General features: G+C 40.2%; 1 protein-coding gene across 3 annotated transcripts in view; it reads left to right on the top strand.

Annotated features, from left to right (window-relative positions):
• The window catches only part of SLC9A7 (solute carrier family 9 member A7), a 76,810-nt gene that overhangs the window by 27,713 nt on the left and 23,708 nt on the right, over positions 1-25,389 (top strand). For 2 of the 3 annotated variants that reach the window (XM_071746783.1, XM_071746772.1), the window contains exons 2-12: positions 7,101-7,300; positions 8,461-8,538; positions 9,260-9,336; positions 10,310-10,422; positions 12,000-12,105; positions 12,740-12,881; positions 17,233-17,338; positions 17,683-17,771; positions 17,888-18,001; positions 20,191-20,302; positions 21,736-21,889. In XM_071746783.1, coding sequence (XP_071602884.1) covers positions 7,101-7,300; positions 8,461-8,538; positions 9,260-9,336; positions 10,310-10,422; positions 12,000-12,105; positions 12,740-12,881; positions 17,233-17,338; positions 17,683-17,771; positions 17,888-18,001; positions 20,191-20,302; positions 21,736-21,889 — 1,291 coding nt within the window. Of the gene's footprint in view, positions 1-7,100; positions 7,301-8,460; positions 8,539-9,259; positions 9,337-10,309; positions 10,423-11,999; positions 12,106-12,739; positions 12,882-17,227; positions 17,339-17,682; positions 17,772-17,887; positions 18,002-20,190; positions 20,303-21,735; positions 21,890-25,389 lie in introns of all 3 variants that reach the window. The other variant, XM_071746761.1, reaches the window with a different exon arrangement.

The following is a 25,389-nucleotide window of genomic DNA, read 5'->3' as shown; positions in this document are numbered from 1 at the left end:
TTGTTAAATGGACTTGAAAATATGTGAACAAGGGGAGTTGAGATTAGTTGTAGACTCTGAGCTTCTTTGCAGTGTCTAACAAATACCTGTGCACTTTATGGCTATGGTGTCTTATTTCTGAGTTGAGCTTGTCTCTTTAAATTATCTTCTGTGTGGCTTATCTGAGCTCTTCCAATGAGTCACTGGTAATGTTGGGATTTGGGTCAGGAGCCTTGACTCACAGTCCTGTGCTTGGGCCAGAGGCCACTTGTTCTTGCAGGGAGCAATTTTTCTTAATTGTTATTATTCTGCTACATCTTTATGCTTGTATTTCTGTGGTTGCCATCTTTTTTGGAACAAACAAATTTTTCTGGAGTTACAACTCTCATGTGCAAATGCAAAGGCATTTGTGAAATTTAATAATTCTTTAGAAATTAATTACTGAATTTCCAAAGCAATATTTTTTCAAAATATTTCAGTAGTTGTATTTTTAAGTTATTCTTTTTTCTACCTTAAGCCTGTTCTTTGATCCCATTATCAGTAAGAATGTGCATTACAGAATAGTATCTGCCTGTCTTTGTAGGTCAAATTTTTTGACCATTTCGCTATACGTATGAGCATGTAGAACACACTAACATAACCTGACATGAAAAAGAATTAGTCCCCCTGGGAAAAACCAGAGCAGCAGTTAGTCAGAAAACATTTTTGACCATCACAGAGTCCCAAAAATTTTTTGGAACTGAAAGCTTGTGAGAAGGTGAGAGTGCACACTGTGCAATGTGTCCAGCAGTGTAGAGCCAGCAAGTTAATTTGACATTTGCTTCTGCACAGTGCCTCAGTACCTTCTTTGAGTAGTATATTTATTTGAATTCAAAGCTGTGTTTAGTTTATTTAAAAAGTGAATAAAATGCTTAGTACAGCAATGGCCTCTTGATAGCATACTGCAACATGTGCCTATAAGGAAGAATTACCAGCTTGTTATTGTCTTCTAACTTCCTTATCTACAATAGCCCTAAGGCAATGACAAAGCATGACCTTGAATGTGGCATTCAGCGTTTTGGATATCCCCAAAATTTCCTTCAGTCTTAGAAATTGGCAGCAGCTTCCTCTATTCCCCCTTGCTGCTCTTTCTTTCTTTTAATTTTTTTTTTTTTTTAATTTTTACTGAAATGTGGTGAGGACTTGTCTCGTGTTTGTGCTGCTAAACTTAAACTGGCAAAGACAAGGATTAATTTCAAAACAGGCTTCCCATTTTTCAAGTCTCACATCTTCTGCAGTGATGTGACAGGCTGATGAAAGCCATGCTGGCAGCGTTGCACCATGAAGAAAGCAGCTGATAGTTTGGCAATGCTGAGTGTGAGACCCTGACAGAGCTCTGGAGCTCTGCAGACACTTGCTTAGCTCTTCTTCAAGAGGTCATCTACAGGTGTTCCTCTGCACTCCTGTACAGGATAACGGAGTGAATGGCAAACAAATGGTATAGGGAGTAGGTTGCTAGTGCTTCTGGAGGTGGTGTGTAACCTTTGTGATTTTTTTTTTTTTTTTTAATGTGCAATATTACCCATTCAGTTCTGGATCAGGAACAATGCTTGAATTACTTTGTAAGAAGTGTTGAAACTTCCTCATGAATCACCATCAGATTTGAAAGTGTGGACTGTAAAGTTCAAAGGTTGACCCTGTATTAGAAAAAACACTCTTCCTGTTGATGTTTCAAGCTACTTAAGGTAAAACTTTCCAGCAGTGGTACATTGATGTACACAAAGATCCTATAGTAAAACAAGCTGTTAAATAATGTATTTTATTCTTACTACTGGTCTTCTGCCTTGAAAATATTTACAGGGCTCTCTTTCATACTTGCTAAGTTTTAATTCATCTTTGTCTTCAAGCTGGTAAAAAGTTCAGTTTTGCAGAACAGAGGAAAATATATCTAGACTTTCAGATGTGAGAAATCCCTTTCAATATTCTTTACATGGTTTTTCAAAAGCAAACACCATCACGTTGCACCATGAGGAAGCTGGTGTCCAGGTATCCAAAATAAACTATTCTTGTGTGGAATGTCCTGTGGGACAGGGCACGTGCTGAGGTGAGGCTGTGCTTCACTGCTGACAGTTCTGCCCATCTTGACAAATGAGGCAATCTGCATTACTGCTTTCAAGATTACTACTTTTACACTTAAAGACTACTAGGAAGTGCTTTTTTCTGCTGCTTTCCTGTAGTTATGTGATTTAACAATAGTTGAACATCTCCTGGTCACCCCCTTTGCCTGCTTGCTAGGGGGTGAGTTGAGGCCTGGAGCAGGGGGAAAGTCAGGGTGAGTTGAAGAAGTGAAAGTATCCCCTTCCTGTTCTGCTAAATTATTTTGGCTTTTATGATCAGACTTATGTTGCCATTTCTTCTTCTCTGATTTAGTTTTAGAGCCAGCAGTGCAGTTTTTTTAAACAACAAAAAAACCCCCAACAAACCCAACTCCAAAGCAAGAGAAATCCCTAAGAAAAAATCCTTAAGACTGACCCAGAAAACACTGAAGTAGATTTTTTTTAATTTTTTTTTTTAAAGAGACCTTTGCAGCACGAAGTACCTGTCTGAGGGTCCAAATGTTCATGGAAAAGAGTATGAATTGCTGGTTAACCTAGGCTGAAAAGGACCTCTGGAGGTAATCCTGTCCAGACCTCTGCTTGCAGCAGGCCCTCCACATCTTGGGTCTCTCAGGGCCATACTCATGTGAGTTTTGGTTGTATCCAAGAAAGGACATTATACATCCTTTTTGTGGAAAACCTGTTCTGGTGCTTATCCACTTCATTGTTTAAAAACCAGACCTTACCTAATACCTTTTCCCCTGCATTGCAATGCCTTTAGTCTTAAATTACCATGGGCTTTTCAGAAGAGATTGTCCCTCTCTTCTTCATCTTCCCAGCAAACAGCAGTAAGATCTCTGCTGAGTTTTCCTTCATGCTGAAACCTGGTTAACACAAACCACACTGCCTAGGGATGGGCCCTCAATATTCAGTGCCTGACACTTCCCCAGGAGCATATGAAAGCAAGGGTATCTGGACAGGTTTGAGTTCACACATGTATCCAGCCCACTGATGCAGAGTTGGAATTCAGTTGAGTGCACCGTGTGCTGTGGAGTGTAGTTCATGCAGGCTGCTGCCTGCTGAAGCTCCCTGGAGCCTGAGGGCAGGTTCTTCAGCAGAGAATTGGGCTGGAAACCACACACAGCTCTGTTCTGACCAAGGGCAGGTGCTCGTGGTTGTGCCTGCCTTATCTGAAGTCATATTCCCACTTCTGTGAGTTCTGTGCTCCAACAGTAAATATGCCATTTTACATGGTGTATTGTGTAGGCTGGTGTTGATTATGTCTGAAGTAAAATGGTTTTTTAGTAGTAGTAGTGTTTTGTTTTAACAGGGAAGAAATATTCCCAGCTTTTTTAATGCTTTATTTCCAGATTCTTTGTGTACCAGATGTATGATTGTCATTGTACATGCAAGATACTTTAATAAATGCTTTCTTTGGTAAAAGTGACAACGTAAGTATTGAGTACTAAGTTTTGTGATTATCCTTCTTAAGTCTTTAAGACGTGATGTAAACTTGCCCTTTCAACAGCCAACCACAAACCCCAAACTTTGAAAGTAAGGCTCTTCTCAAAATTGGATTTGTAGCCCATTTCTAGATTTTTCTTTTTGCTCTTGTGACAGTCTTGTAGTAAAAGACAGCACTGGATAAGTGGCCGTAGGGATTTTTTTTTTAAGAGGTAAAATGTTCTTAACCAGCGAGAGAAATATTTGGTCAATTAATTCAGGTCCTTGATTGACTCTTCACCAATGAGACCTTGTCATGCAGAAAATGACATGGAAATTGTATGCTGATACTGCTGTATCTGTTTCTAGCCTCCAGCATCCATCCCTCCCCTTGCTTACAAATAACTATACTGATTTTATGCTTGTCTTAGTGGCTGAGAAGTAAGTCTAGAGTATCCTCCTAGGTCTATCCAGTGAGTGATTTTGGGTCTCTCTTTTATGTTATTGTTCTGCAGCTGCAACTCTGATTTTCCAGAAATGTTTGAAATCAAGAATCCAGAGAGAACTTAAAAAGAATGCCCTGGCTTCCCATAAAACACCTCATCGCAGGGCATCCTTTCTGAAGCTGTAAATCAGGCTGTTCAGTCTGTCCAAAAAGTGCTTAGGTTTTTTGGTTTTTTGGACCTCGGGGATTGACTAAATTTATAAGCTTTATTAATGCTGCTTTATCAAGTGATACAGGATGTAGGAATTGTATAGCAAGTCCAGTAAGTCTTAAGCATGTAGAAGACTTGATGCTTATCAGAAAACTGAAAATCCTTCCATATGGTTTTCCATGAAGACCTCAAATTATTATTTTTTTTTTTTGAAGAGCATTAATTACTTCAGCCTTCCCTCAGCTCACATCTCAAACGTGTCCAGCTGATGCATTTCACACTAATGTTCCAAGCCTATTATTTTGGGACTGCATGATAAATATATCAGTATGCCTGTGCCTCTGCAAGAACTTTCCCCTTGCAACTCACCTTTTTGAACTACCAAGTATTCTTGGCTAATGAAGCTGTTGTAGTTGTGTGGCTTCCTTCTATTTTCACACCTATTTCCTCTCACAAGAGTCCCACGTAGCTGCACCTTGCCTTGAGCAGCTGCCACTGCCTCTGCTGGCCTCCTGCCTTGACACCAGCCCCTCTGGTCCCAGCTGCATCCTGCTGTGAGACAGCAGCCTGGCAGCAGCCAGCAGATGTTCCTGAACAACGTGGTGCTGGGGCCAAAGGTTGTCCAGTTTGGTATTTTATCAGCAGAAGGTATATGAAAACAGGATGTTCCCCTGTAGCTGTGCTAGCTGGGACACTGAGGGTTAAAGGATGTTCCAGTTCAGACACTGGGTATCGGTTACGGATGGAGTTGCTGTATCTTCAAATACACTTCACTTCAAATACACTTGTTCTAAAATAACTGGTATATGATAAATTTGGAAAGGAAGTGTTTTTGTGTGGATTATATCCAGTTGTATAATGTGATCACATCCTGCTCTCCAGTGCATCTCCCTAATGCAATAGCAGTGAGGGTTTCCCATCTGCATTTGCAATGGATTCACTGAAGGACATTCTCTCAGCCTAAGAAGCTGTTACGTCTGTCAGTGTCCCCCTCTCTATTCTTAGCTTAGTAGCAGTATAATTTGGCTCTGTGCCACTCCTATGTGTAAGCTCATCTGTACGGTTTTAATTCTGATTTCTGGCTTACTACAGGATTTCTGGCTGATGCTGGCTTGGTAGGTTTTTAACACAACCAGTCTTCTTGATGTATTTTGTGAGCCTGGGGTTTTCTTGGAGTGAGGGTGGTGAGAGCAGCAGAAAGCTTTGAAATCTGCTTGCCTGGCTGGGTTGGTGGCAATGTCTCCAGCCCTAACTGGTAGTGCAGGTGGTAGGAGGTGACTGCCCTTAACCTGTCACTTTGTGCAGAGCTGCACTTCTGCTGCATCTGTCACACATAGCTGTAAAATGCTCCAGCGTTGTTAGGAGCATGCTTCTGTATTTAAATAGTCAGCATTTTAAATTCCAGTAAGTAGATTTATCTTGCTGAGGGGGGGGGTTTCTTCTTCTGTGTTCTCTTTGAGTATGTACTTCTCTTTTCTAAATAAAATACATCTTAACCTTACAGTTGCTATTTCGTGATCTTGTTGCCACTATGTTGTCTTGATAGCAGAGAGAGAGGGCTGGAGATGAGCTTCTTGCTAATGTTACAGCAAATACCTGCTGTACCTTCTCTTGCATTAAAGCTGTGCTTTTCACTCTGAAGTGGAAGAAAAAGAGGTGTGTTCTTTGTCTTGTCTTTTTAGGGGGTACAGTTGTCTTGGCTTTTTAGGGGTACTCCTTACACTGTGCAATAAGCATAAGTTTGAGGGGTTTAGTGCTGTGTGGCGGTACTTTTTTCTGTGTTATAACCTCATTTATTATCTGATCATTACCTGTCAACTTCATTTAGCATCTCGGAGAACAGATGTATGGTTGCAGAGACAGGGTGACAGGGAGCACAGCCAGCACTGACTACTGCATTCTAAACAAAAGAATCAAACATCCATCTTCATCTTGCAGTTGTCTGGAACAAGGATTAAATTGCAGATCATCCTCAGGCGACAGGGGAGTCGTTAGTAAGTGGGTATCAATTTGTTAGTGGGTATCAATTTGTTACCAGACCAAAACCAGTTTGACTGTTCTCACATGTTCTCTGTGCAGAACTGGGGTCTTTTTCTTATCTTAGTACCCTGTAAAAGGAAGTGTTAAAACCTCGTCAGTTAAAACCTCATGCTTCTCCAGTCTCCTTTCATGGCCCTTCCTTTATGTTGCAAGTTATTTTTTGTGATTGTGTTTGATGCGTTTTTAAGTTGATACATTTACTGGAAGTGTTTTCTGGTTGGATTTTACCTAGACTTTCTTGACTAGTACTTACATTCCTGATTCTTGGATCTCTTACAGTTGCTCATTTTTTTACCTTTATTTTTGTTTTCATGAAATGTGGAAAATGCTTGCAAAAGACTTCTTTGGTTGGCTTCTTTGTGTGTGTCATCTGAATTTTAGTTTGCAGAGTATGCAGGAGCTTGTGCACTGTGTTGTTTGCTTCCTTAAAATTGCCAGAAAAGCTGCATCCTTGCTGCAGCTGTAAAAGATTATGGCCAAACATCACTGTTTCCGCTCAATTATGGTCATATGTTTTCAGTATTTATGTGCCAGCAATGGTGTATCTGCTCAGTGCTGACCTTAGGCAGGTGAAATGTATTTGATGTGTCCTGGTTTTTAGCTTCTCATTGAACTCAGGGTTTACTTGTTAGGGGTGTGAATGAGGGTGAGAAAGATAAAATACAAAACAAAGTGTTTTGTTTGCCACTTCAGGCAGATAACAGATTTTATGACTTCATCAGGAGTTTTGATGTGCTCAGGGCTTCTTTTCCTCTGTAGGAAACTGACAGTAAATATTCACTGCAAAATATTTACGCTGCACGTATGCTTGTAAGGTTCATGCGTTACATCTTGGATGTTATTTGAAACTAGAAAGTTAGGTATGGGAGTGGCAAATCAGCCTCATGGATTTTTAATTTTCTTCCAGGACTCATAGTTGGGGTGATCTTGAGATATGGGACTCCCTCTACCAGTGGCCACGACAAGCCCTTCAGCTGCTCTCAGGAGGACAGGCCATTTACAACCCTGCTGGTCAACGTCAGTGGAAAGTTCTTTGAGTATACACTCAAAGGGGAAATAAGCCCTGGGAAGATCCACAACGTGGAGCAAAATGATATGTTGAGAAAGGTGAGGGTAGATCATTTATTGTGCTTGACTGACTGTCTCTCCTTTATCTGCACTGCCCTGCCTCCTCCCCTTTCCATCTCCTTTGAGCACTAGGTAGTATCAAGTGTCTGTGCTTCTGATAGTAACAGCACTTCAATACCTAATTCAAAAGGACCTTCTGTATTACATTGCTGCTGGTGAACTGTACTCTCTTGCATGTATATAGTGTTTTCCATTGCCTCCAATTGGTGTTTGAAGACTTAATGTACTTTTCTAGTCTGTAGAACAAGGTGAACAAAAAAAGCCCGATGCTGCCTTGTATAAAGCAATATAAGGAAAATAATAATTTCTTGTGAAAAGTGATTGTTTCTTAGTGGCTTATTTTCCTAGGACATCTACATTTATTTACTGTCAGGAGATAGTTCTGGTTTACATCCCTATAATCCACCCAATGAGACAGTCTGGTGTTGGAAGTGAAATTAATCTATCAACTGTTACTCAGATCTACTGTTTGGCTTCTTACTCTACTCCGTGTCAGGGGATTAACCAACTTTTGGGTGTATCAAAGCTAGATTTTTAAGCATTTGCAGCTTCAAACTAGGATTTAGACTTCAAGGTTTGAAACCTAAAAATACTTCTTTCTGCTGACTATGAAGAGAGCTTAGGTGTCTGCTTATACCTACTTGTCTGCTATGGATGTATAAAGTTAGCTGAAATTAATCCTATTCTGGGAGTGCACACTTGGGTTTGTCTTCTAACCTGTGTTTAGACAGGGGGTGAAGAGAACTGAGTGAGTCTCACATGCATGCAGGTCTTCTGTTTGGATTTTAAACGTTGTCTTTCACTCCTTGCTGTAGTGTAGCATTTCATGGCTATTTGGAGCTACTACTGAATTACGTGGAAGTGATGTATAATCCCAGTTCCTGAAAACCAGTCTTGTCTCTGACTTGATTCACTTACAATAACTGTGGCTGTACTGCCTGTTTTTTCTAGATCCTGTTTACCAAGAAGTGCTGCAGCTTTTTGCTGCTGCATATGTACAGAAATGATCAATACTTTGGAGGGCCAATGTAGCTGTTTCAACAACCAAAAATAGTAGTTGAAAAAAAAAAAAAGTGGAAATTGACCTAATCATTTGTGTATGTCTGTTTCTAATTGAAGTTTCATATTTCATTTTTTAGGTAACATTTGACCCAGAAGTCTTTTTCAACATTTTGTTACCTCCAATTATTTTTCATGCTGGTTATAGCCTGAAGAAAGTAAGTGTAATAATATACGCAGACAATAACTTTTTAAAAAAAGTTTTTCTAAAAAATGCAAGATGCTGATTTGATGAGGAGTGCAGTCTCCATTTCACACATGTTTTTAATGGCAGTAAGAAAAATCTTATTTCCTCTATAGGTGGCTAGATCATATTGTTTTAAAATACATTTGGTTTTTACTATAAATACATTAAACTCTATTTAAACTTGATGATTTGTTTTCCTTTGAACTTTGCCAGAAGTTAATGTCAGTTTCATTAAAAGTAAATATGTTTGTGCTATGAATTGCTTTGGTCCTTCCTGAATATTCAAAATGCAGTAAATTATGCTGGGAAGTGGACCCAAACCTGAAATCAGTGGGGGTGTGCCAGACCCTGAATGGCAGAAGGACCTGAACTCTGCTCTTGCTTGAAGATGCTATGAATTGGTGCTGGTTTTCAGTTTTGCAGCTAACTCTTACACCTCTTATGAAAACATTTTTGTGAAATGCTTCCTGTCAGTAAGCTATTTAGTATTCGGTAGGATTTAATACATGATTCCAATTTGGTTTATTCAATTTAGTGATATCAGATAAAATTTACATTGAATTGGAGCATTTCTCTGAAATGGAGAACTGTTTCTATGAATTAATGCAAGTATAGTAATGGGCTATGTGTTTTTCGAACAGGTGATAGCACTTGTTTTAATTAAGTAAATAAAACCCTTTTTTCCCATGCAGAGACACTTTTTCAGGAATTTGGGGTCCATATTGGCTTATGCCTTTTTAGGAACAGCAGTCTCTTGTTTTATTATTGGGTAAGTGAACTCTCTGATACCAGTTCCTTGCTATATGAAAGGGGGTGTGCTGAGCCTTCCAGACTGCCTCAATTTTGTAATATGTTTGTTTTGAGGATTTTATTTGTGTATCCTCCAGGCAAAAATGCATATGTAATTTCACTGAGATTTGTCCCACTTCTAAACAAAACTGTCCCTTGAAATGATATTGTCAAGTTCAAATCACTTGACAACAAGTCCACAGTACTAAAGTGTGCCATTTTGGTCTGGTCCAAAATAAAACCTTGTTAGACTCTTGCTGGAACAGAATATAATTTGACTCATAAACAGTACTTGCAATAGAATTTTAGCTGTCAGACTTATAGAGGTGTCCCTTTCAGTGCCCACATGCATGCACATGCACTCTCTCTGCATGTGTGTGTATATATATATATATATATATATATATAATTTTATGTGTATATATGTACATTCACAGTTAGTTTGAGATAGCTAGTCATGTTGGTTTACTTTGCATAGGGTTTCTTATTCTGTACATAGTAGTCTGGTGTATGTGTATTCTGAAATACAGAAATCCAGAACTGCACAGTTGACCTTGGTTCCTTCTCAAAGAATTTCACTAGAAAAGTACTTTGAAGGCTCTTCTTAGCTCAGAGATTTTGGCCTATGTACTGTGGTGGGAGAAGCCATACTGAGGGGAATTTCCAATGGGAAAATGTTCTCTTTGGTGAAAAAAAAAGAAAACAACCTGTAGATTCTGTGTACTGGGTGTGTGAACAGTTGTTACTCATTGCTTACTGGTTTTAAATTATATCTTCTGGGTCATAAATCACTTGAAATTTATGTTTTGAGAGTTTAGTGTTAAATTGTGGCAGTGTCTAACAATTGTAGCATAAGCAGGGCCACCTGAAATAGTGTTGCTTGTGCTTTTTCTTTGCCTGTCTGTAATGCACCAAGTTGCTTGACTTGGGCTGTTTTATCTTTTTCTCTTCAGGAATCTTATGTATGGAGTTGTGAAACTAATGAAGTTGGTGGGTCAGCTCTCTGGTAAATTCTATTATACCGACTGCCTCCTCTTTGGTGCAATAATATCTGCCACTGATCCAGGTAGCTTGCTGAACATTTTTTAATAACTTTTGAAAATAACCCCATTTCTAGGATATTTGGCTACACAGCGTGAAGATATTAACAGCACTTTAGTGTCAGTTCTGCTGTGCTGGTATCTCTGATCCCCTGCTCTGAAAGGTACACAAATTCTGAGTGCTGTTAAAGCTGTTCTCTGTCGTCTTGGTGCTCGACTGGTATGACGTGATGGTAATGTTTGGGGAAAAATATAACTTCCCTGTTCAAATACTTTCCCCAGTAGGTTTTTTGTTGAGTGTGCATCAAGTTTAAGACTGCAAATCTAGAAGGATTTCCTTCTTTGGATGCATTGCCTGGGATATTGGATGATTTAAGAGCAATATTTGAGGCTTTTAGGTTCTTCAGGTGTGGGGAAATTTGTTCTTTTCTCCTTCAAATGAACTTCATGTTTAACAAGTGTATGCAGGAGAATGCTCTTCTGGGAAAGTAATTTGATTTTTTACCAAAATAATCTAGCCCAGCAGACTCTTCAGAGGTGTCTCTGCTTGGCAGGTCAGTCTGGAGAGCTGGTGTGTGTCAGGGGCTGTGGTAAGGAGTGGTGAAGTATGAAGCTTGACATTTAAAACCACTAATGTGGGGTGCTCAGTGGTGATTTGTGTGAAAATGGGAAGTAGCTTCTGTGATTTGAGCTGAGCTCTGAACAGCTGGGGGTTGCACACAACTTATGCAAAAATCACCACGTAATTTTGAAGCTCATATATGGGAACATCTTCAGTTTGAGATGAAAGACTGTGAGCTTGAAGTTTCTTTAGAGGATGGTGAAGTATTTAGCAGTCTTGCCCTTTTCAGATCATAGAATCATAGAATCATAGAATTGGCTGGGTTGGAAGGGACCTCAGAGATCATCAAGTCCAACCCTTGACCCACCGCTGCAGTTACCAGACCATGGCACTGAGTGCCACATCCAGTCTCTTTTTAAATGTCTCTAGGGATGGAGAATCCACCACCTCACCGGGCAGACCATTCCATTGCCTGATCACCCTCTCCGTAAAAAAATTCTTTCTGATATCCAGCCTAAATCTCCCCTGGCACAACTTAAGACTGTGTCCTCTTATTTGGAATGAATGCACACTCCTGTGACACAGTGTGTGCTTTGGAGAATACTTAGGTTTATTAGCATTATTTCACAATGGCTGAGCTAATAGAGCTATGTCAGCAATCCATGCAGCCTTTACAAACAGCAAGAGCTGCACAACATTCTGTTGATTTTCACACATGGAACTTTCTACAAAAAACACCAGTGCTTTGGTAGAAGTACTTTATTTGCCCCATGCCAATTATCATGGGGCCTTTCCTAGAAACACTGCAGATGGGAGGACAACAGAGTTGCCTCCTGAAGGAGCTGCCCTAGAACTGATATGGGAATCACTTACATGTAGGTAAACATGACTTGTCTGGTTTCCAGCTTCATTTTTATCCTGTGCTTCAATTCTTCGGGTTTGTTCCTTGAGGCAAACTGGAAAGTCTGCTCCAGCATCTTGCTCAGTTGTTTCTGAAGTCAGCCAGCATGCTTTTTTTTTTCTTTTCCTTCCTTTCTGTAGTTACTGTGCTGGCAATATTCAATGAGCTGCATGCTGATGTCGATCTCTATGCCCTTCTGTTTGGGGAGAGTGTGTTGAATGACGCCGTGGCCATTGTTTTATCTTCGTAAGTAAATGCCTAGATTTCTACTCTGAAATTACTTACTTGCTTTTGGTATTTGTCCAAAATGTTTTTTTTCCTTTTTTTTTCCTTTTTTTCTTTTTTTTTTCTATTTTTTTCCTCTTTTTATTATTTTTTTCTTTTCTTTCTTTTTCCTTTTTTCGTCTTTTCCTTTTTTCCTCTTTTTCTTTTTCTCTTCTTTTCTTTTTTCTCTTCTTTTTTTTTTTCCTTTTTTCTTTTCTTTTTCCTTTTTTCTTTTTTTCCTCTTCCTTTTTTCCTTTTTTTCTATTTTTCCTTTTTCTTTTTTCCTTTTTCTTTTTTCCTTTTTCTTTTTTCCTTTTTCTTTTCTTTCCATTTTTTCTTTTTTTTTTCTTTTTTTCTTTTTCCATTTTTCTTTTTCTTTTTCCGTTTTTTTCTTTTTTTTTCCAAGAAATATTATTTTAAATGTAAATGGGTTGTCTTGAACTGAGTAAGTGAACATTTCACACACTTCCTAGGATCCCTTGTACACACCTAAACCAGAAAGGCAAATTTCCCTTCAGTATGGGATTGCCTCTTCAGTTGTTGCTCAGATGTTGTAATGGAATAAAACTTTGTAATGCAACTTCTAACTTCTCATTGTGTTACTTTTTTTTCCTAGATCTATAGTTGCCTACCAGCCAACAGGTGAAAATACCCATGCTTTTGATGCAGCAGCATTTTTCAAGTCTGTTGGTGTTTTCCTGGGAATATTCAGTGGTTCTTTCATGATGGGGGCAGTGACGGGGGTTGTGACAGCTCTCATATCCTTTTTCATGTTTAGCTCTTGCAGACTAAGTACCACATTCAGATATTAACAGGGCTCTCCTTTTCCAGCTAGAAAAAAAATTCCTCTACCTTATTTTAATCTGAGTGTGTAGACCTGATCACTATTCATGTGACCTTTGTTTATAGAAAGGCATTATAGGTACTTAGGTATTTAATGATGTTTCTGCATGCTGGAAGCCAGGGGAAGATCCTAAGTGGGCATGTCCTAATGTTTAGTTTCTTTTTATGAAACAAGGAAAACAGTTTTTATTATTAAGCTTGAAATATGTCTTGCATGATAACTGTTGTTTGTTTCTGTCTTCAGCAAACTCATTAATAGCTCCTTCTGACCCCAAGGGGTTCTCCGAGCACTATATTTAAACTTTCTGCTGGAAATCTGATATCATCCATCTTGGATAAGGCTGTATCTCCACCAGAGTTAACATCATAACATGATGTGTTTTGCATGATCTGTCATGTTTGCTTGAAGCTAGCTGCTGCTATTTGATTCCAGCTCTGAGGCACTGAGCAGGCAATCAATATGAGGGGTTTGATTTAGACTTAGGCTGTAGACATTAAGTCTGACCTGCTCCAGAAATCATGGTGCTGCTTTGGGAAAAAAATATTGAAATCTATTTACTTTCAAGACTGGCTGGGATAACCACATTTGTGCATATCCTAGTTTGCTTTGGTTTGTTTAGTCTTCTGCAAACTGGCCTGAAGGGGTAAAACATGATATTTTGTACCATAATCATCAATTGTGACTCTTCATTTTAAACAGTAATGTCTCAACCATGTCCTGGTTTTATACACACTATTCAGGTTTTCCTGGTATGTTTATATAGTTAAATCCTTCAGGTGTAAGAGGGAAGATGTGCTGTAGATGCTTTTCTGTTCTGTCTTCCAGTTCCACTCATCTGCAGTTGCTGTGACCCACAACCACACCGTGGTTCTTCATCTGGCTTTTAGACCACTGGCCATTCATAGCTCTGGCTGCTCAAATGCTGTTACTGTGGTTTTTTGGCTTGCTGGCTGGCTATTAATTACAGTGAAATGCATTCAGATCCATTTTGTAAAATCATGGTTCTGAAGCATGAATTGGTTCTTGCTGTGTCTAACGTTTATGCTCAGGAGGGTGATATGAAGCTGGGATGGGGGAGGCTGCTAAGAAGACAGGCTCTGTGGGGGGTTTGTTTTGTTTTTTGTTTTTTTTTTTTTTGGTGTTACTGGGGTTTTTTTTGGTTGTTTTTAAAAAGAACAACAACAAAAAAAATCAAATTGCTCATTTACACGACTTGAACTGTTTTCTTTTCAAAAAGTGCTTAATGTCATGCAATACTCTAGAAGCAAACTAAATTTGCATTTTACTGTCTGTATAGCTCATTAGAACACATAACTAAAGCCATGAATTAAGTTAACAGACTGTTATTCCTGTAGCTTTGGAGTACCTGTAACTGTACTTCCCTGTGAGCAAGGGGTTTCATGCAGTCATGCCTTTTCTTTGAAAACAAACCAAACACTTAGTTTATAAATAGGATGCAGATAATATACAAGGACTTGTTCTGGCTTTCAGCAAGCTGTCTTGACCTGACAATCTGTGGTTATTTTTATAACAGTTAAAGTATTGTACCACTTTGTATTTTCTTCCTAAATTGCAGAATCTGCCTGGTTGAAATGAAGTGAGATGAAAGACCATGTATAAGGAATAAAGTAAATTAGGAAAGCAGAAATAATAATTTAATTTGAATTAACTCTTCAATTTGGTCAGTTTTATGAAATAATAAAATGTAGCGTTTTTCCCTTACCTTTCTCTCAGATTAATTTTCCTCCAAAATAATGAGCACAGTTTCATTTCAGATTTAATGAAATGTTTTGGTGTGGTATTGGTATGTTTATAGCAACAGGAGCATAAAGAATTTGATTCACAAAGTTGCCAGAAAAGTTGGGAAATAAGGAACTGGTTCTGACAAGCCCCTTGCATAACTTCAGGGAAACAAAGTTCAACTTCTTCCTCTCCTGTGGAGGGACTTTCCAGTTTCCTAAGTATCCCGTAGTGCTTTTTGAGCCTGGCACTGGGATAAACTTGCAGTGGGATCATCTGAATGCTCTGTTGGAAGATGGGTTCTAATTGTTGCTAGAATGGATGTTGCTGCTTCAGGAGCATGATCTTAGAGATTGTTTTGGGGAGCAGGGGGGAATTCAGTTGACTGTAACAGTGCATCCTTAAAAGTTCCAGAAAAAATTGTTTATGTGGAGAAGCAACTGTGTGGGGAATTAATAGTTGCTTAAAAAAAGTTGCTGAGTTTTGTATTTAGTGGTTCTGGTGAGACCTTATAGTGACCTTCCTGTAATTACCTGAAGGAGGCCTGCAAGAAAGCCAGGGGAGGGACTTTTACAAGTACATGTAGTTTTAGGACAAGGGATAATGGCTTTAAACAGGAAGAGGGTAGATTGAGATTAGACATTAGGAGGAGATTCAGTCCTGTGAGGGTGGTGTATAGATGGACAGGTTGTCCAGAGAAGCTGTGGCAACCTCTGTCCTCCCCGTCCCTGGAAGTGTTCAAGGCCAGGTTGGATGGGGCTTTGAGTTACCTGGGGTAGTGGGAGGTGTCCCTACCCATGGCAGGGGGGTTGGAACGAGATGATCTTTAAGGCCCCTTCCAACCCAAACCATTTTATTGTTCTGTGACTGTATGGTGTAATGCTGACTGTCTTGGAGAATACATTCCTTTGTTTTTTGCATAATGGCTTGGGTTTTTTCTGAGGACAACCTTCTGACAAAGAATGGTTGCAGCTGAACCTGTGGATGGAGACTGTGGTTCACAGCCCTTGTACTTTTCCAAGTTAGCAGCAGAATGCCAACAAGAAGTAGGTGTGGGTGGGGAGTGGGTGGCTGGCATCAAGATTGCTACATCCTAACCAGGATGCCATTGAAACGCTGCCAGCTGGTCCCCTCTGGTGTTATATAGTTTGTGGATGTTGTAAACGCCTTGTTCTGTGATACAGGCCACAAGATACTGTTTCTGCTGAGTCTTCTGGGCCACCTGCCTGCTGCTTGCAGGAGGCAGTCAAGAGTTCTGTGAGCCCCACAGCACCAGGGAATTTCCTGTAAAAAGAGGTCCTGCTTTTAACATCCCTGTCTGAAACTGAGCCATGACTCCCCAGGCAGCAGTGCTGCCACTAGCTTGAGATTCTGTAGTGCTGCAGAAAGCCCAGGATGCAGCTCTGGAGAGCAATAGTGGATGATGGTGGTGCATCCCTGATGTGTCCATTGAGGTACCAATTGCCCTCAGATGAGTAGGGGAGAGTGCTATCATCTTACTGTTTCAAATGTCCTTGCTGTGCTCTTGCTGTCCTGACAATTAGGTTTCAGAGAAGATTGTGCTAAGTTGTTAGCTTTCAGGAAGACCAGGGATTTCTTGAGCATTCCTGGTAGGACATGGTTTCTTTCCATGTCTTCTAGTAGAGTTGTGCATAGTGAGCTACTCACAGTTTGCCTGCTGCTGAAGTAGTGATGAAGAAACAAGCAAACTCCCAGAATTCTATAAATATGTAAACATTTTTGCAGTATGTGAAGAGCTGTATTTAACACTACTGTTAAATATATAGTAGCTGTATGAACTGTTAATCTGGTCTATGTTACTCAAGTTTTGCTCTCCTCTGGAAGATGAACTTGTTTTTTCTTCCTACTGTAAAATTGAATTGCTCTGATTGAGTTGGCTTTTACTCTAAAAAGCATCAACACAAGCAAAAGAAATACATTTTGTTGTAGACATAGTTTCTGCTTTGTCTCAAAAGTACAGAATTACCCACACTTTCTGAAAAACACTTTTCAGCAAATCTAAGCAGAAAAATTCTGATGAATCTACTTAATATTAGTATTGCTGTAGTCAAGAACAGCTCTATGAATTAAATGCTTCTGAATGTATTTTATGTTGTATTTAAAAATATGGGAGATCTTCACTGAGAGCCAGGCAGGACGTCAACCCCAAAACAAACCAAAAAAAAAAAACCCCTGAAAAACCAAGACACGCAACCTGAAAGGAATGCCAGGTATAAATCCCTTCACTGCTGGCACTTTTCAGGAAAACAAAGCATAGAATAAAATATTACCTGAAAGAGGTGAAGGTACAGTTATGCCATGGATATGCAATGAAAATATCCAAAACTGACTTTTGATTCTGAAGTTTGTCTTGATGTGATGGAACTGATATTTTTCAGCACTAGAAGTGTTTTGTTTTCCAGCTAGTTTTGGTGGTTAGCATGTAAAATTTTTTTTAGTAAATACTGTGTTTTTATGAAAGCCAAAGGATTTTTTTTTGTGTGTCCCTTAACAAGTGACTTAACGTAACCAAGTTTACCAAGTTGCACTGCTTCCCCCTGCTGGAAACAGCTCTCTTCTTCCTCATGTCCTGGAGCACTTTCTTGCTGGCAGAAGCTTGTGGATTTACTGGTGAGTTGTGATTCAAGAGCATGGAGGACAGAAGTCCTGTCCATTTTAGCAGCTATTAGGGTTAGGGTTAGGGTTTTCTCATTGAAACTTTCTGATGCTCTTCTACGTAAAAGACTTTTTATGTTGTATACAGTATCACTGAAGGTGAACCTCACTGTGTAAGGAAGGCTTTTAAGAGCAATGGTTTGGTTCAAATACCACCTCCAACCTGAAATCTGCTTTGAAAATAAGATTCATAAAATCTCAAGATAAAGGATGAGGTATAAGTTTAGTAGAAATTGGGAAGGGAAAATGTGTTAAATAATCATAAAACAGAATGATTTTTCAAGTGTTTCTGTTCACAGGTGTGGTGGCTGTCCTTTTCTGTGGCATTACCCAGGCACATTATACATACAATAACTTGTCAGTTGAATCCAGAAGTCGCACTAAGCAGGCAAGACTGTTTTTCACCTTTTATACAGAGTATTGCTATAGTAGATCATGTACTTGTTTTTAAAAGCATCTTTGCTCTTTGGTCTTTAACATATAACTTTTTTTTTTTTTCCCTAGCTCTTTGAAGTATTGCACTTCCTGGCTGAGAACTTCATATTTTCTTATATGGGTTTGGCACTGTTTACTTTCCAGAAGCACATATTCAGCCCAGTTTTCATCATTGGAGCTTTTGTATCCTTTTTTTCTTTGTATGAGGTTTCTCTATTATCTTATGTGCTTGAAAACTCAGGGTATCTGTTGGCTTTCCCAAATAGAGAATGGTGTCTGACCTGAGTTTCCCTGATGTTTTCTTTTGAAAAGAATCTTTGGTTAGCCCTTACATCAAAACCCTAAGGCCTCTGTGCCACACAGTTGTTGGCTCTATACTTGAGCAAATCCATATAATTTCAGTAGATAAAGAAATGAATATGCTTTTCAATGTGACTTGGCTATTGACAGTCAGGCAGTGCTTGTGTTACTCTTAACTCAAACTTTGGAGGCATAGAAAAGGATTTGTTTTTTTGTTCACTTCTAACAGTCCTTTGGAGAAAGCAGACAGACTTCAATCAAATAAGGAGGATTGTGGGTGAACAGATTACCTTCAAGCAGTGCCCCAAAGATGTAGAGGCCAGGATCTGAGGTGAGGGGAGGAGGGAGCTGTGGCACAGACTGTTCCATGAAAGGTACACACTGCTAAAGGTGCTGGTGTTGGAGCTGGGAATCCAGTTTCTGTTGTCCCTGGCTAACTTGATACCTAGCTCTCAAATTCACCAGAACTGAACACTTTTGTAGTGGTCACACTCATGTAAGCTGGGAACCACTGGATTTCTCTCTGCACCCCACCCCTGTTAAAATAGTTTATGTAACTACTTCCTCATTATATTCCTGTCTGCTTGAAAATTCAGGGCAATTTAGAGTGTGCATGAAGCAATGGGAGCTAGTCTGCTAGTCTTGATTTCTCTCTGCCTCCTACAGGAGTAGAGTGATCAGTAATGGAGATAAAACCCAGTGAAAAGACATACAAAGATGCCTTAATCCAGAATGTGCTTATTTTCTCTCATTTCCACTGGTTTCTCTCATCTCTTTACTGCTTCTAGGCATTTATCACATTTGTCTTTATTTTTCTTTGGCCATTTACTTTTTTTTTCTTAAGCAGCAATGTTTTCTCCTGTGTCTCCTCACATCTGTTCTTCTGACCTAAAAAATGCTCCAGAGCCCTGTAGCCATTAGATGAAGACATGAACAGAATAGTCGTGGCTGGTATACTAAGCATTGTAATTTTTCGTTTTGCTGTGGCCTTCTGTCCTCTCTCAGGTTACGCCATCTGACTTGGAGTTTGTTTTCAGTATTTATTTTGTTCTTTTCTCTTCCTACACACCTACCTTGTATTACATTTTCCACATCTTTTTTCTACCACTGCACCTAATGTCTGTTGCCTCTTTAGTGTTCTTTGTACATATGTGAGGAGGGCAGCTAGTACAAGCATCTGTATTTTTCCTCAACAGCTACTGTCCCTGTTAACACCCTGGGGGGTGAAATGTAGAGGTATCAGTAGCTGTTGAAAGAGAAATATTGGACTGCAAAGGCAGAGCTAATGCCTTAGTGTCATTGACAAAACCCTAGCCATTATTTGTATCTACATTGGTCATGATGGCTTGTGGTGTCTGATTTGTGCAGTCCTCCAAAGGACTGCTGTGCAAGTTGTTTGAAGTAATTACACAAAGCTTTTTGTACAATGTAATAATCAATCTAATTTTTCTAGAGAATTTCCTGCAGACAGTATCACTTCGCTTTAGCTGTGGCAACAACCCAGTGGTGTCTAGAACTCTTGTATGGTTTTATTTCATTTCTATAGAAGAGCTCTTTCATTCTCCTAATATTGTTATGCCAGCAGCAAATGATCAATGTTTGGTGGGCTGCTGATTGTGGTGGTGTTTTATAGGATTTCAATACACCATTGTAGTTTGTCTCAAAGTGTTCCTTAGAAAGTGGAGTGTATTCAGCTTTCTGCTTCTTCACTGGAACCACTAGATGCTTTATACCACAGCAAAGGAAGGAAAGAGCTTAGCACCTACTGCCATGAATTGCTGCAATCCTCTTACAACCCTTTTTGAACTTCATTCCAGTGCTGATAAATAATTTCACAAGTATAATTTCACTGTGCATTTAAAAACTTTGTTATGTTAGTTAAAATTTGCATTCTGTGCAATGAGTTCTTTGTGCATGTAATTGGTGGAAGTCTGTTTCAGGTAGGAAGAGATAACAAGGACACTTGATACCATTTTGTAAACATCTCACTAAAACAAGTTTTATGTTACAGTCAGGTACCTAAAAGTGCTTACCTCAAGAAAGGGAAATCCTTAACCCTCAGTTGTGAACAGGTTGCAATCTTTTTGGGCAGAGCTGCACACATCTACCCTCTCTCCTGCTTGTTGAATCTGGGCAGAAGGCATAAGATCAGCTGGAATTTTCAGCACATGATGATGTTTTCAGGTAAAGGCAAATATGTTTGGTAAAGCAAAAGGTCTCATTTCTAACAGATAAGGAATTCGTAGTACTACCTTCTGCTTACATGATCCACATCCCTGCATCCTGAATAGAAGAGTTAATGGCTGTTGCAGTGTGCTGTGATGTATCTTCCAGCCTTTGCAGAAAGTGTGTCATGTCTGGGAAGAGTGATATCTTGAAACACCAGCTGATGGCAGCAAGCAGTCACCTCATGTTGGGAATGGAGTATTTTCATTTGAAGTGCATCTGAAGGGAATGGGGGCATTAAGATGTATCTCCAAAGGGTTATTTTTAGCTGAGATTATATACATGTTCTGCAGAGACAGATACCTGCTGAGGCACAGTTATGGGTGCCCTCTCCTGCTTAGTTGGAGAAAGCAAGGTATTTGACTTAAACTCCATTATGATTTTCATCACACAAATAACTGTAAGCTTGTCATTTAAAGCAAGTCATGGAGTGTGTATCTGTATGTCTAAACATGTGTACCTTCAACAAGTGTTTGGAATGCCTCTGTACACAAGGGGATGTAAAGAAGAGGGAGCCAAGCTATTTCCAGTGACGCCCAGTGACAGAACCAGAGTCAGTGGCCACAAACTAAGACACAGGAGGTTCCCTCCAAACTTCAGGACACACTTTTTATTGTGTCCAGGTCCTGGCAAAGCTTGCCCAGAGAGGTTGTGGCATCTCAGACCTTGGAGATACTCAAAAGCCATCTGGACATGGTTCTGGGCAACTTAGTCCAGGTGACTCTGCTTGACCAGGGGAGTTGGACCAGGTGGCCTTTGAAGGTTCCTTCCAACCTTAACCATCTTGTCATTCCTCTGCTTAAGAAGTCTGCTTCTGGCTTCCAAATGCCTCAGCATCTCCCTGCTAGTGAAGTTTCATTTTCAGGGACAGAGAAGGGGAGGGGAAATACAGTCTTCCTGTGCACATTTTATTAACTAGAATATTTTTCCAGCTAATAACAATTTCATATCAAAACCTCAAATTTCGAATATGAAATCAACTGAAAAAGTGTGCGTTTTCATTCAGGGTGTGCATTCAGGGACCTGCTTAGTTTCCATAATACCTTTTATTGTTGTCCAAGACTTGTTTGTTTCTGCATTTCTTTCCTGTTAGTTTCTGGAAATATTTACACCTTTTCTTAGTACTTGTGGATTATATAAGTTACAGAAAACTACCAGGGAAAATCAATTTCTAAAACATGCCTGGTCACAATTTATCAGAGAAACTGAGGGAATTAAAACTTGCTGGAGTGCAGCGCTTTTTGCCTGTCAGTTTGTCCCTGTGTGACAGTAAGGAAAGATGCTGTGCTATAAATAGCCATGGTTGTGTTGCCTATCATTAGGCCCTAGCTAGGCCCTACCTGACTACAGCTTGCACTTCTGAAGCTCTGCTTTTTCATTCTTTTGCATAGGTCTCAGGGGAGCCATGGCATTTGCTCTGGCTATACGAGATACTGCTACCTACTCACATCAAATGATGTTCTCAACAACTCTCCTCATTGTCTTTTTCACTGTGTGGATTGTCGGCGGAGGGACAACTCCCATGCTGTCTTGGCTGAACATCAGGTCAGTATAGGGCTGTATGCTGGGGCAACTTCACTTTTCAAGTAGCAACTGTGCTGATTGGGAGCACTACAGAATTTGTTTGATGCTTGCTACAGGTGTTCTGGTTATTTTGACCATTATTTTGAAAAGGAAAGTGCTAGTGAAGAGAATGTATTGATGATGTGGGGAATCAGCCAAAAGCTCTCAGATGCTCTGCAAGTAGGTATGTAGGTCCGTGGCAGCCCAGTAGTATATGGAATAGGGGTGCCTGATACAGAAGCCTCTATATGGAAAAAAAAAAATTATCCATCTAGTCCCATATAAGCCTCTCTTATCATAGAATCATAGAATTGGCTGGGTTGGAAGGGACCTCAGAGATCATCAAGTCCAACCCTTGACCCACTGCTGCAGTTACCAGACCATGGCACTGAGTGCCACATCCAGTCTCTTTTTAAATATCTCCAGGGATGGAGAATCCACTACTTCACTGGGCAGCCCATTCCAATGTCTGATCACCCTCTCAGTAAAGAAATTCTTTCTAATATCTAACCTAAACTTCCCCTCTTCTTATTATACTAAGACATTCCCCTGTGTTTTTGACTCTTGGTAATTGCCCTGTTAAGTTTTGGGGTTTTTTAAGTTAAATTGAGTCTTTAGTGGGTAGTGCTAAACTGAATGCCCTTTAAACATCTATTTAAACAAACCTGTTGTTATCTAAACAGCTGGGATAAATGGGATCCTGCTAGTCATAGAATCATAGAATCATAGAAAGTGAGGGGTTGGAAGGGGCCCCAAAAGATCGTAAAGTCCAACCCCCACTTCCAAACCAGAGTCACATATGCAGGTCAAACAGGAACACATCCACGTGGGCTTTGAAAGTCTCCAGGGAAGGAGACTCCACAACCTCCCTGGTCAGCTTGTGCCAGTGCCCTGTCACCCTCACAGTGAAAAAATTCTTCCTAATATTTATACAGAACAGCCTATGCTCCAGTTTATAACCATTGCCCTTTGTCTAATTGTTAGTCATCCCTGAGAAAATCTTGACTCTGTCCTCCTGGCACTCACCCCTTACCTATTTACAAACATTGATGAGGTCACCCCTCATTCTCCTCTTCTCCAAGCTGAACAGACCCAGCTCCCTCAGTCTTTCCTCATAAGGGAGATGTTCCACTCCCTTCATCATCTTGCTCGCCCTGCACTGGACTCCTTCAAGCAGTTCCCGGTCCTTCTGGAACAGAGGGGCCCAGAAGTGGACACAATATTCCAGATGTGGCCTCACCAGGGCAGAGTAGAGGGGGAGGAGAACCCTTTTTGACCTACTAGTCACATCCCTTCTAATGCACCCCAGGATGCCATTGGCCTTCTTGGCCACATGGGCACACTGTTGGCTCATGGTCATCCTTCCACCCACCAGCACCCCCAGGGCCCTTTCACCTATGCTGCTCTCCAACAACTCAGAAGTCTTCTGCCTCTGTTTCCTCCTGGTTTGAGGAGACCTGTGGAAATGGTGAGAGGCATGATTATAGAAGCTTGCCTCTAAATCCTGGTCACTGCTTACTACCTTTGGGCTGTAGGGTACATTCATGTTTGAGGATACTTACCAACAGAAATGCTAGAAAATCCTGGCTCAATCCTTGTTAAAGACTGCACCTTATCATTCTGTGAAAGTTTTGGGAATTGGGGGGCAAAGGTAAATAGAGTGGAATTAAAACAATACATGCTGATTTTCATATGTAAATTATTTGTGTTCTTTGGCACTCGAAAGCTTACTTTGTCTTGCTTTTCAATGATACTAACCAGAATTTGTATCCCATTGTCTTGTGACAGGCAAGGATAGGAAGAACAATCTTAGATAAAATTAGTTTTAGTCTTTGGAAGAATTTATCATTCCTAGGGGCTGACACCGCTTTTAGAAAAATGAAGTGAACTGCTTGTGGCATTTGGTAGCAGGTGCTTTTTATGTTGCCCACCCCCATCCCTAGCTGAATAGGACTCGCAGAAACACTTATGAACTCTTCTTATTGAAGGTAGTGTGCTTCCAGCTGGAGACAAGCATTTCAGCAGTCATTTACTGCTGAGTATCTCAGCTCTAACAGCAAACGTTGGGAAATTGGTTTGCTTTTGTTGGTGCCAAATTAGTCAAATTAGCCAAATGCCAATATTAGTCAATAGTCCTTTAAAACTGTCTTTAAATGAAAGTTCCAGATGTGGGGTTAGCACACCAGAAAGAAACATTGCTTCCATGTAGTCAGACTCTCTAACAAGAGGTAATGCAACACCTGGTGTGAAGTCAACAACAAAACCAATTCCAGTGCAGTTGTGTCATTAAGGAGATTCCACATGCTAACAGTATTTCTAAGCCCAGGCTGACTGGTTTCTGTTCCCACATGAGAGTTTTGTAAAAAGATAGCTAGAATAGGTGCCATTTGCAGCATTCCATTTGGCACCTCTCAGAAGGAGGTTTATGTCTGCTGGTGGTATATAAGGAAGGATGATAATAGTACACCTGCAGAAGGAGGGCAGGCACAGTGTCTGTGTAACCCTAACCCTAAACTGTCCAGGGTGTGGAGTACAAGGAAGCCAATGAGTTCTGGCCAGCTGTACACAGGTAAGAATGCTTCTTGCAGTCTGCTTGCAATGTCTGAGTGAAGCCTGCCAAGATTTTCTGTAGCCTCTGCGATGGCCAACGTGAGAATATCCCTTGCCTGACCTCCACATGAGGAGATTCCAAAATATGGCTTTGATCAGGTCAATAAAACTGGCTCTAAACAGCTCTCATCATAGCTGCTGGCATCCTGAGCATTCTGCCCTGCTTTTCTGCAACTGTTTTGCTGTGGGAGAATAGCTGGGTATTTCCTTCAAACCATGTCATCCAGCACGACACAGAGTAATCTGCTAACCAGCTAAGTGACAAGGATTTGTGTTCAGTCTGTCTGTATCAAAAGACTGACTGCAGTCAACCATTACTTCTGTCACAGGGCTCCTTCAGTCATCATCAGCAGAGTGTTAGGACAAGGCTGAATTCTAGCATGTGGCCCAGCTCCTTACCACCTGGAAACTGGTTTTGAGGTAGCAGGGTTTTTTTGTTTATTTGATTTTTTTTTTTTTTTTCTTCTCTGCTGAGCCTAGGAAGCAGTTTGGGGAAGCATCCAAGAACATGCACCTACTCCTTTAGCAGAACTGATCTGGTTCAGTAATGAGACTCCATGAGCCTGGCTGATGAGCTGCTCCTGCTGGGAGAAGGGACTAACACCATATTCATAACAGGCTTGTCCTTTGGGTAGGCTATACTTGCAGAAATGTGGCCATTAAGACAGACCACCTGGAAAGGCTATGATACCTTTTCTCTAGAGGAGTAGCTGCCAAAAGGCACTTGGCAGAACCATAGTTTTGAGTGTTTGCTTCTATTTTTTTAGGGGATTTACCCACCCTTGCTAGTAAGCAGTAATCTTAACTGTCAGTTGTTTGGCGTGATTGACAGGAAATAAATAGTTAATTTACTTAATAAAGGAAGGGTATAA

This window comes from Heliangelus exortis, chromosome 1 (assembly GCF_036169615.1).
Source record: "Heliangelus exortis chromosome 1, bHelExo1.hap1, whole genome shotgun sequence".
Classification (NCBI taxonomy): Eukaryota; Metazoa; Chordata; class Aves; order Apodiformes; family Trochilidae; genus Heliangelus; species Heliangelus exortis.
Note: the sequence above shows the minus strand (reverse complement) of the source record. Positions and strands in the feature narration are given on the sequence as shown.